We start from the raw sequence: 12,233 nt of genomic DNA on the forward strand, positions 1-12,233 counted from the left end.
TTATATTTTGGGACTTTCACCCTTTCTCTGAAGGCGCATTCTCGTTGGTTCAGTCAGCACCAGTGGCTCTTGTATAATGGTCGCTGGATAATTTTTTCCTAAAAGTTCAACTTCCAATTTCTGTCCAACTTTGCTGAGTTCTGTGGGAACATATGCAAAAGCCAGACTCTGCTGAGCACTGTAACTGAAAGTTCCAGAGGTGGTGTTGCCAATAACCTGAAAAAAAAAACCACAAACATTTATCTTTATTTTCAAGATGTAGTGAGGTTTTCTTAAAAAAAAAACAAAAACAAACAACAACCAAACCAAACAATTACACATCTCATATACTAGTTTTGGTATATACACTTCAGACATGAAGCAAATTTCAAACGTGTCATGCAGGTCATAATATTCTCTACAGTGGGTGACATCACCTTAAACAGGGAAGTTTGCACTCCTTGAAAAAACAGTCTATTCCTATTGTGTTCAACTAAGTTTTTACCAGAACAAACACTATACATATGCATACGTTTCTTATATACAATATTTTAACTCCTAAGGAGCATTTCAGTACATAATCTGTGCTGGTGTGGAGGCCTAAACTTTGCTGCTGTTTTGTTTCTTTTAAGTGAATAGCAGAAGTGTTGTTAGGACAATGGTGAACTGGCAGGAGAAGAGAATGGATGAGTTAATACTTTAGTCTGTTCCAACTCTAGTTTCTCTGACTTAATGGTATTTCATTTTTTTTTGTAGACTTTGCTTCCTGCTTGAAGATTAGAAAATGGTTATCATAGCATCAAATTGTTCTGTGCCAGTAAAACAAAAATAATGCACTCACACTTGAAACACAAACTTAGATTCTGTTCATGGAGAATTAACATTATTTTCTTGTAACATGATCTATAGTCCTTACCTTGCCATTATGCCACACACTTTCATTTCCCTCTGGATCGACGTTATCTGTTTCCATGGTGAGATACACCAGTCGTCGTTTGAGCCCCTTTTGTTTAATCTGCTTCAGTGCTTGCTTTCCTGTGAAGTCTGCTGGCTGAAAGAAATAGAAGATAATGATGATATATCGTTATTTTGGTTCTGCAAAAAGCTTAAAGATACAAGCAGTTAAATTTGTCTTCGTTAATTTTCATATCACTTAAGTATTCTCTATGAAATCTAGATTAAATCAAACCTTTGACAGATATTACATCTTGTATCTTGGTGTTTTTATATTGGTACGTTATATCTTGGTAACTTTATTGAGTATATTAGTTTTTCTAGATCTCAGTCCCTTAATATCCGTAATTCCAAGTGTAGCAGAAATACATTTGTAATGGCATGTGTGTTACAAGACTGTCTGCCGAGTTAAGGTTCTGAGCCAGAAGACTGTGTTTCATTTCAGTTTCTATAAAAAACCTGGAATACCAACACCCAAATCGTAAAGCCTTGGCCTCCCTATGTTGACACACATCCTTTTTGATGCCATCAGCAAGCATGATAGTAACTTGTTACTATTCCACTTTGTTGTCTCTGCCAGGCTGCAGAGCTGGCAGTTTGGTCCCTATTATTGTTTTACACTATGTAAGTTTGTTTTTTGCATATCAATGCGAAATCAATATTCTTAGTTAAAGAATAATACTATCTTTTGGAGTTCCCTTTTTCAGCTTGCCTAAAAAGGTACGAGCAGATTCTCATATTTCTAGAAGCAGACTGCATAAATATCTGACAAGTATGGGAGGAGTCATCAGTAAGTCTCTGAAACTTAAATGGTATATAAGACAGTATTTATTGTATGTGATAATGTTGAGCTGATTCCACTAAGCTAGTCTGATTCCATGGCCAGGTTCACAGATATGAGCTCGTTTTCCTTACCAGTAGCTGTGAACCTGACTTGTCTCACACTGGTATGTCCTAAGTCTTAAATGCAACTCAGGCAACTTCCTTATTTAGTTGGGTGGGTAGAGAATAAATTGGAAAAAGAAGTCATAGAAAGAAGAGTTATTAACTTTGTGGTCCTGGACAGAATGCCTCAAAAACCAAGAGAAAGCCTCTTTCAAAGATGCTGATAGTGTGGATGGAGAATAAAATAGTAATCAAGCTGGATATCATTATTGCTAACAACTGTGCAGTAAATATTAGGAAGAGTGGCTTACAAATTCTGCCTATTAATTTCTTCTTTAAAGGTATAGATAGTCAGAACAAAAGATTTGTATTCAATTATTTTGCCAGATCCACACCAGCCTGATCCCATGGGCAAGAAACATAATAGCAGTTACAAGGTCCTCTAGCTTTCCAGCCTTTGCTGAGAAGATGAGTAGCAGTGAAAGCTATTTTAAGACACTTGATCTTAGGACACTGTGACAGCTCTAGTAGGTCTGAAGCAGGAATTATATTCACTTGATAAGTGTTCAAGAGAAAAGAAGGGAAATATTGTTGAAGACGTCAAAAATGGTATTTCTGGTAATGTTCTTTAATTTCTGTGGAGAATTACTGCACTGTCAGAATTACAAGCAAGACGTGCTTGGAACAGATTATTATGCAGTTGGTTCATGAGTTCTTATTTCTGTAGTCCTTCCTTCTTTAGGTTCTTATACATCTATGTGTGGGCTCAAAAGAAATTACAAAAGTGATGAGGAGTTTTTGAACTTTGAAAGATGCGACTCTGTAAGCAGTTGTCGAAAACAGCTTATGAGCCAGTTACAGAGCAGTCAGTCTGAAAATCAAGATGGACCAACAGAGGATAAGGCCAATGTTGCACATAAGGATAATAGATGGCCCCCTTTGGGAAAAGACAGCATGAAATACAGGCCAGATCAGAAAAAGATTGGACTGTGAGGATTCATTTTAGAATATAACTTCCAAGATGCTGGTGGAAAAGATAAAACAAAGATCCTAGACCAGACAATAACCAGCTACTGGTAGTTCCCTCTCACTTTTCATAGAATTACATTTCTGCCACACAGGAACATATGTGAAAGGAAACACCTACAACTAGAAACACAAATCACAGAATCATAGAATTGTTTGGGTTGAAAGGACTTTTAAAGGTCCTCTAGTCCAATCTCCCCTGCAATGAGTAGGGACATCTTCAACTAAGATCAGGTTGCTCAGAGCCCCCTCCAACCTGACCTTGAATGCTTCCAGGGATGGGGCATCTACCACCTCTCTGGGCAACCTGGGCCAGTGACTCACCACCCACATCACAAAAAATTTATTCCTTATATCTAGTCTGAATCTGCCCACTTTTAGTTTAAAACCATTACCCCTTGTCCTATTGCCACAGCCCCTGCTAAAAATTCTGTCCCCATCTTTCTTGTAAGCCCCCTTTAAGTACTGAAAGGCCACAATTAGGTCTTCCTAGAGCCTTCTCTTCTCCAGGCCAAACTACTCCAACTCTCTCAGCCTGTCCTCACAGGAGAGGTGCTCCAGCCCTCTGATCATTTTTGTGGCCCTCCTCCGGACCCACTCCAACAGGTCCATGTCTGTCTTGTACTGGGGACTCCAGAGCTGGACGCAGTACTCCAGGTGGGTCCTCACCAGAGTGGAACAGAGGGGCAGAATCACCTCTCTCGACCTGCTGGCCATGCTTCTTTTGATGCAGCCCGGAATATGCTTGGCTTTCTGGGCTGTGAGCGCACATTGCTGATGCATGTGCAGTTTTTCATCCACTGGTACCCCAAGTCCTTCTCGGCAGGGCTGCTCTCAATCCCTTCTTCCCCCAGACCGTATTGATACCGCAGCTTGCCCCGACACAGGTGCAGAACCCTGCACTTGGCCGTGTTGAACCTCATGAGGTTCATGTGGGTCCACTTCTTGAGCCTGTTGAGGTCCCTCTGGATGGCATGCCTTCCCTCAGGTGTGTCAACTGTACCACTCAGCTTGGTGTTAGCTGCAAACTTGCTGTGAGTGCAGGCAATCACATTGTCTATTGCCATTGATGAAGATATTGAACAGTACTGATCCCAGTATGGACCCCTGAGGGACACCAGTCATCACTGATCTCCATCTTGATATTGAGCCATTGACCACTACCCTCTGGATGTGACTGTCCATCCAATTTATTATCCACTGAATAGTCCATCCATCAAATGCATATATCTCCAATTTTGAGAGAAGGATGTTGTGGGGGACTGTGTCAAAAGCATTACAGAAATCTAGATGGATGTTATCAGTAGCTCTTCCCTTGTCCACTGATGGACAAATATGACTGTATACCACAGCATGACACAAAGACTAAAATGCTTTGCATGACACACAAAAATACCAAGGAAGTAAATATTCCACACGTACGGTTAGCACTGAATTAACTCATTCCTATACATGCTAATGTAGCATCTGGTATTTAGTCTCAAGGCACGTAACTGTGGAACTACACACAAGTATTCAAATACAATGTCATACTTCTGCCCTCCAGCTGCTGCTCTGGAAGAGGCTAGGTCTCCCTCCAGTCCTGTGTCATATTTACCAACCCAATGTGGATGTTACCGATGCACTAAGGCATCTAAAACAATGGTATGAATGTCTGTGAGTCCCCGCTTTTCGGTATCCTAGTAATATAAGAGTGGCAACAGACAGGACCCTCAGAACCAGCTTCTGACAGCATTCTTCTGCTGTGCCCTTTTCCTTGGCCAAGTCACCATCATTTGGGAATGTCATATCACACAGCAGTCATGTAGCTACTGCTATACTGAGAGCACAGCTCCTTTTTTTCTGGAGTATTCAGATACTTGTAAGTGCATAGCCATACAGAGAGATGAAAGCGTTATAAAACACTTATTTTCATGTTTGGGGTTGTTGTGGGCTTTTGTTTATTTTTCTGGGTTTTGTTTGTTTGTTTGTTTGTTTTTTTGTTTGTTTTTTGTTTGTTTGTTTTTAATTCAGGATTTCAGGTTAATTGATACCTCTATGAATTCCTCATTTAGAAATAGAAAAACAGTTTTCATTGTTAACAAGGTTAATGCAGCAATCATAATCAGAGCCTTGAGTATGACCTGGTAACAGATGTGTACTGCATTTATGGGTCACTTCCAGATTAACTGTATAGATGATAGTTAACTCCTGTTAATATACTAATTACTGGAACCTTGAGGTTGACAGCAAAAATAATTTTGTCTTCCACTTCTTAATTACCTTTTAGAGATGGAAACCATTAGAGCATGCAGCTAGCAGACTTTAGAATCTACATATCTCTGAATCATTCTTTGTCTATTGGTTACAGATACAAAACTAAATTCTTACCCAAATAACTTTAACAGGGGCAGGCTTTTGGCCACCTGGAATAAATCACTACATAGTTCTTATGCTAACTGGAGGCGGATTTGGGTGAGTTCATGTAATGGGTTTGTTCTTTGTTATTTTATGTTCCTTGAAGGTTAAGAGTATTCTTGTCTTTTTAGAATCATGGCCTGTAAAAATAACCAAGAGGTAACCTAGAATTCAAGTTCTGCAAAATATACACAAATATATAAATATATATATACACCAAACAGACACGACACAAAAATGTGTGAAAATATATGTATATGGACATATATAAACACATACATACATATATGAACACTATATGAACAGGGATAAAAATGTATGTATGAAAACTTATGTGTATATATGAAGTACAACTGCCAAAAATATGTGTATATATATATGTACTTAAACATTTAAAGCAACTTCTTAAGAAATTCTAACCATATGGATCTGACTAGGTCAGTAGCCTTATTTTACATTTCTTGAGTATCCATGTCAATTGTCCACTAAACACATTTCCACCACTATTCATTCTTGATTTATGAGTATGTGTGCATAAGGTCAGTCAATCAAAACAGCATTTTGGAAACTGATTCATTCAAACTCATTCTGGCTATTCTTGGTAACAACTACTTCATGTTTCTAGGAGAAAAATAGTTTGGGTATTGCTTCTATTTGTTTTAGCTTGTCACACTAAATACTATGCAGGAAAAAATCCCATTCAAAACAGTATAAGTTAGTAAATGAATATTAAGGAAAAAAAAAAAACAAACAAAAAAAACAGAAGGAAAATAATAGAAATAGAGGAAAACCCTAAACAATTCCAACCTCAAACGAATATTAATTTAAAGCTGCTCTTACTATTTTAGTTTTTAAGAAATACTCAGTTGAGATGCAGTAACAATGTAAAACTTTTACTAATTAAGAGTAAGGAGAGTCCTAATAAACTAAACCTAAAATACAGAAGACTTTCCATTATCTTGGCATGAGCTCCCAAAGCATTAATCTTTTATATAATGTTTTTCATATAAAATAAACACACTTCTTCGATTCAAGATAAAGACAATATTTACTGCTTAGCCTCATATTTTTTAATTTGAGTGCAATTCACCAGATGAAACGAGAAAAGATGGGGTTTGCTTTTTACTTTTGTTACCTAACATACAGATTACAATGGAAAACCATATCACAAAGATAAATCAATTAAGATTTTCAAATAGCATATAGCTAAAGGGAGCTCATTGATTATCTCATCTATTAATGTATCGGACATACTTATTTGCCTTGCCCTTGTCCTGATCAGGCTTTTACCTTGTGTTAAGTTACTATGTGTTTGCTAGCACAAAATAAAAACACTTTTTTTTTTTTTTTTTTGAAAAAAAGAATTCAGGAAACATTAACCAATAAGGTGATTTTTTTGGCACAGTGATGTACCCTGAAAAGTTTAACTTACTGTGTTTCAAGTGGGCTTGGCTTTCAATGGAATACAGATCCTAATTCTAACCCTCTGTAAAAATCTTTTGTGGCTTTAGGGAAGCAAAGACATAGAAATTACCTAGAAAACTTTCTTTTTTTTTTATTTATTGTTTATAGGTATCTAGGAGGAATCATATCCATTCAACAATAACTGGCAGCAAAGATATGCAAATCTCTTAATAATGAAATGTTGTAATTTATTTGGTATGCTACTTATGACTGCAGGCATACAGCCAAATTATGTACACAATGCCACCCAACTGAGTAAGACAGCACCAACAGCTGCTGTGAACTGTTATAACCATCGTGTTACAACACTGGAGATAGCATCAATGCAGTATTTTGAAATTAAGCACTCTTAATTGGATGGTCTTGAATAATTTCAGGGTAACATTCCAAAAGACACCCCCCTCACCAGGGCGATAACTGAAGATCATTTTCCACTGCAGGCAGCAAATATTTGACAAGTTTATTTTTCTGCAGCAAACCAAAGCTACAGTTTACACCATACAAAACAGTTTCCAAAGGCACATGTGGCCAGTCAGTATGTATGGCACCTGCATCACTGCACCTTCCATTCAATTTGCCTAAGCCCTTCTTGTATGTGAACAGCCAGCTCTAAGGAATTGATATGATACAAACAACTGATGAATTATTGAATTATTTTGGTGGAAAATTCTTAGCTCAGTGGGTGCTTATTCCATTACATGGCTCAACACACACACTGGCAGTGACTTAGGTTTGCATTTTATAAAGATAAAATCATAGCAGATTCTTTCTAATGTGTTTCATACACTGTATAAATTTACAGAATAAATCCTCTGGTTTATGATGCTCTGGACATCAAAAGAAGTAACCATAGAATATGGTTCCACTCTTAAATTTTAATTTGGATGGGGACAGGATTTAGGCGGAAAAGTATACTGAATAAATATATCAGGCATAATGAAGGGGGAGTGGAAAGGGGAAAGTAAAGGGTACTTCCCCCCTCTCAAATACCTTTCCATCACTCCATTCTTTCTCAGATCCCTCTGCTTTCCTGTAGACTCCTTATCCCTTCTTCGGTAAAGTCTGTGCTCTTTCTTCACCCTCCTCCTCCCTTTCTTGCATGGAGTAGACATGGCACAAAACACAACTTTACACCAATTTGTGGAGTGTGGTCAGCAATCACTACTGTAATCATTCCTCTCAGAACAGGAGGGATGCAAGTTGGACAAAGTGAAGGAAGGGTTGGAATTGTGGAAATTCTTGCAGGTCAGCCTGTCCAGCATCAAGTTGGAGCTGTGCTCCCAGTTGACCTAGATAGCAAGTGCCAGGCATTCCATGCCTGTCCTATATTGGATTTCGGAAGCAAGAAGATAAAAATGAATCATTTGCTACGATACTGCAAACACAGCTCCTATTTTATAGTCAGTGATCGCTTAAACAAAGAAACAAACAAAAAAAACACAAAACAAAACAAAAATCAACTAAGAAGTGGAAAATATAAGCAAATGGTTACAAGTGGTTGCTTTCCTGGTTACCCCTACTCACCATGACTCTCCTGTGGGTGAAACATTTTGATTTCATACCACTGCTTATCCGCACTACAGACCACGTCATCAAAGCATAGAGTCACCAGATCAGAACAGTAGCATTTTACACAGATGATGATATAAATGACTATATATGCTGCAATGCTGCAGAGACCGAAAGTCAGCATATACATCTTCCTTTCTGCCACTTTCCCCACCCTCTTCACCTAGCGCTCAGTGGTGTTTGTGGCCAGAGCCCTGGAGGCCCACAACAGGACTGATAATTCTGCTAGTGCTCCCTTTTGGATTCCATGGTCTCTGCAATTAGAATCATAGAATCATTTAGGTTGGAAAAGACCCTTAAGACCATTGAGTCCAACCATTAATCTAACACTACCAAGTGCACCACTAAACCATGTCCCTAAGCACCACGTCTACACGTCTTTTAAATACCTCCAGGGATGGTGACTCAACCAGTTCCCTGGGCAGCCTGTTCCAATGCTTGACAACCCTTTCAGTGAAGATATTTTTCCTAATATCCAATCTGAACCTCCCCTAGCACAACTTGAGGCTGTTTCCTCTTGTCCTATCACTTGTTAAGGTCTCCCCTGACCCTTCTTTTATCCAGGCTAAACAACCCCAGTTCCTTCAGCCACTCCTCATAAGACTTGTGCTCTAGACCCTTCACCAGTTTTGTTGCCCTTCTTTGGACATGCTCCAGCACCTCAAAGTCTTTCTTGTAGTGAGGGGCCCAACACAGTATTCGAGGTGCAGCCTCACCAGGGGGACAATCACTTCCCTAGTCCTGCTGGCCACACTATTTCTGATACAAGCCAGGATGCTATTGGCCTTCTTGGCCACACGGGCACGCTGCTGGCTTATATTCAGCCAGCTGTCAACCAATAGCCCCAGGTCTTTGTCCACTCGGCAGCTTTACAGCCAGTCTTCCCCAAGACTGTAGTGTTGCATAGGGTTGTTGAGACCCAAGTGCAGGACTTGGCACTTGGGCTTACTGAATCTCATACAGTTGTCCTGGGCCCATCAATCCAGCCTGTCCACATCCTTCTGCAGAGCCTTCCTACCCTCAAGCAGATCAACACTCCTGCTCAACTTGGTGTCATCTGCAAACTTACTGAGGGTGCACTGAATCCCCTTATCCACATCATTGATAAAGATACTAAACATGCCAGTTCAACCTTTTTTGATGTCCTTTCTCCAAACCACATCTGTGAAATTATGGGAAAAAAAAAAACAAAACCAAACAACGGCTTTTCCCTAAAAAGATTAATCATTTTGTGCTTTAAGAAATCAGGATATATCACTTTAGACCATGGTAACACATGAGTTGGACAGACACAAGTGAGGGGCAGTTCTGGCAGAGTGAACAGAAGGGAAACAAATGACTGGAAAGAAGAGTGCATGAATCTATAAGATTAAACTTCTACCAAAGGACTAAAAGGATGGAGGCACAGTCTTACAACTGCTCATCCTGGTTTCCCATGAGATAACTTATGTGTAGTTATGCTGGAGGTTAGGTCAATACACAAGGACTGTATCTTTGATTCAGTGTCATACACCTATTTCTGTGAAGTTGCTGGGCATGACAAAACTTGTATTCATAATGAATAAGGAAGCAATTAAATTCTCAAGTGCCTAACAGGTGCAATGGTAAAAGACACCTCAGAAATCCAATGCCAAAGTCAGAAAATGAGGTAGGGTTTGTACTCTAGAAAGTGTTTTTTGACATTGAAATACTGGCACTCACTGAGTAGGGTTGGTGGAGGTAAGACATAAATGCTGAGAAGTAGAAAGTGAAAGGAGCAGAAAACAAAGAACATTTAAAAAAGGTGCTGCTAGACCATACCTAAGAAAAAGCAAAGGGAGGGAGATTCTCGGTATTGTATAATCTGGAAAAAAGCTTGGAATGGAGAACAAAGAAATTGCCCCAGTAAACAAACAGGGCTGCAACAAAGAAACACTGTTTCTGATAACGGTATTTCATCCTTGTGGAAACAAAGACTAAATCTTAGCTAAGCACTCAGGTCCCGGCCTAGAGCAGAGTCCTAAACGGTTTCCATCATCTACCGCATTCTTTTCCCAAGTCGTAGCGAGCTGTTGTTGCAGAGGGAGTGCCCAGGAGATGGCAGTCTTGGATATAGCAAAACAAGTCCCAAACCGACAAACAGTTTATGGAATTTTGTAGCTGTATGCTCTTGATGACGGTCGGCGCTATTGGGTTCACATGGAAAACCCTTCTGAAAGAGTTCATTTCTGGGAGCCACCCAAATTGACATGGTAGTGTTTCACTCTAACATTAAGTTTTATTGGAACTCATGGTCCACTATGCTCAGGAGAAAAATAGGCTGTTATAAGAACACTGAATTAGCTAAAAATAATCAACCACTTCAGAACACTGAAAAGTTGCACGCTAGCAGGTTTTGAAGATGTAAGCAGCTTCTGAAATAAGGAGATTTTTTTTTTCTGTATGTCGATAGTGAACATAATCCGTGGTAAGTTTAATGTGTAGCAAGAAAACATTTTCTAACATAAGGACACCAAATCACTAGAACAAACTGCCCAAGGAAACCGTGGGATCTTCAGGACTGAGTAGTCTTCGAAATTTCACACATGAAATTTTTATACATATGGCAAGGTAAACACAGATGTTGTTGATTCTGCTATAGAACAAAGGTCTCGAGTAAATTAATATCTGGTAATTGCTTATCTTTTTCTATGATAACATTTGACAAAGCCATTAAATTTAAACCAGGGTTTTGAAGAAATGAAAGCATTCAGAGGTAATATACTATATCTTTGACCACTTGAACAGTGCAGCAGAACTAAAACAATATTCTGGGATGTGAAGAAAAAAGAACTGCAACTTTTTCTATAAAGATATTCTGTGAATTTCCTGCCACAAAGACCATTAGGACTCTATTGAATATTTAGTAGCAGAGTGCTTATTCATGAGATGAAAGTATTAGTGAATGAGGCTATCTAACAACTTATCTAACTTACTAAATTTAAGACCAATTGAACAAAGAAAAGAAAAACAACAGGTATTAAAAAAATCCCACCCCTGAACCAGACAGATTTTGTTGTGAAATTATGAAGACAATGAATACTATAAATTAGAAATTAATCCTGTTACTGTCCTTCCACTTTCATTTAATCACAGCCCATCCTGCTCATCTGTGCAAGGAAGCAAATAACAGCAACATTAGAGAAAAAAGGAGTATCAAGCAGAGTCTAGAGGAAGCCACCTAGAACAATACCATCTCTTCAGCCTTACTGAAAAATGAAAGTTGCCACAGAAATCCTGAGGTAACAGGTTTAGTTATTGTCATGTTATAATTTAATAGACTGCATAAAAGAATAATTGTCAACTTCAGCTTTTAAGAGTTTCTCCTGTTACTCATCACAAAAAAATTACTAGTCCACATGTACCTGAAGATGACGCATACAGTAAACTTCATAAACACAGAGGAATATAATGATTTAGTTGGGAATTTATATCTCCTCACACATTTGAATGCTCTCTCATGGAAATTAAAATACTTTTTGATTGTATTACCTTCACTGGCATTTTGTTGCTCTTTCACTTAATATGTTTAGAAACTGTTTACTTTTTCCATGACATACCACTCAAAATTCACTTATGCTGACGGCTTTTTGCCCACTTTGTGAGCTAGTTCAGCTGCTTGTTGCACGGTAAAACGCACTTTAGTAATTAACTGAACAGTGCATTTAATTTACACAGAAATCAGCACTTTCCCCAGTTGGGGGCGCATGCTTAAAAGAACAATCCGTGGCAGCAACCCTACAGACCAAGATCTCATATTTAAGTATCTGCTGCTTGTAGTTTGTATCCTGTTTGCCCCCTTTTTGCGGAAAGTTTCCTTAACAATAGGAGTTTTATATTGTTTTCTTAACAATAGATGATAACAGAGTATTTTGCTTGTCTTCAGTCATGGTGGCCTCTAAGGCTTGCTGAGGTCTACGCCATGCCAAGTGGATGCCAAA

General features: G+C 38.7%; 1 protein-coding gene across 1 annotated transcript in view; it reads right to left on the reverse strand.

Annotated features, from left to right (window-relative positions):
- Positions 1-12,233, reverse strand: part of DMGDH (dimethylglycine dehydrogenase) — a gene marked incomplete at both ends in the record, with an annotated part of 48,394 nt that continues 36,161 nt past the window's right edge. The window contains 2 exons of the mRNA XM_082497696.1: positions 1-216; positions 896-1,030. Of these exons, the coding sequence (XP_082353822.1) occupies positions 1-216; positions 896-1,030 (351 nt within the window). The remainder of the gene's footprint in view (positions 217-895; positions 1,031-12,233) is intronic.

The sequence above is a fragment of the Vanellus vanellus genome, assembly GCF_965231255.1.
Source record: "Vanellus vanellus genome assembly, chromosome: Z".
Taxonomy (NCBI): domain Eukaryota; kingdom Metazoa; phylum Chordata; class Aves; order Charadriiformes; family Charadriidae; genus Vanellus; species Vanellus vanellus.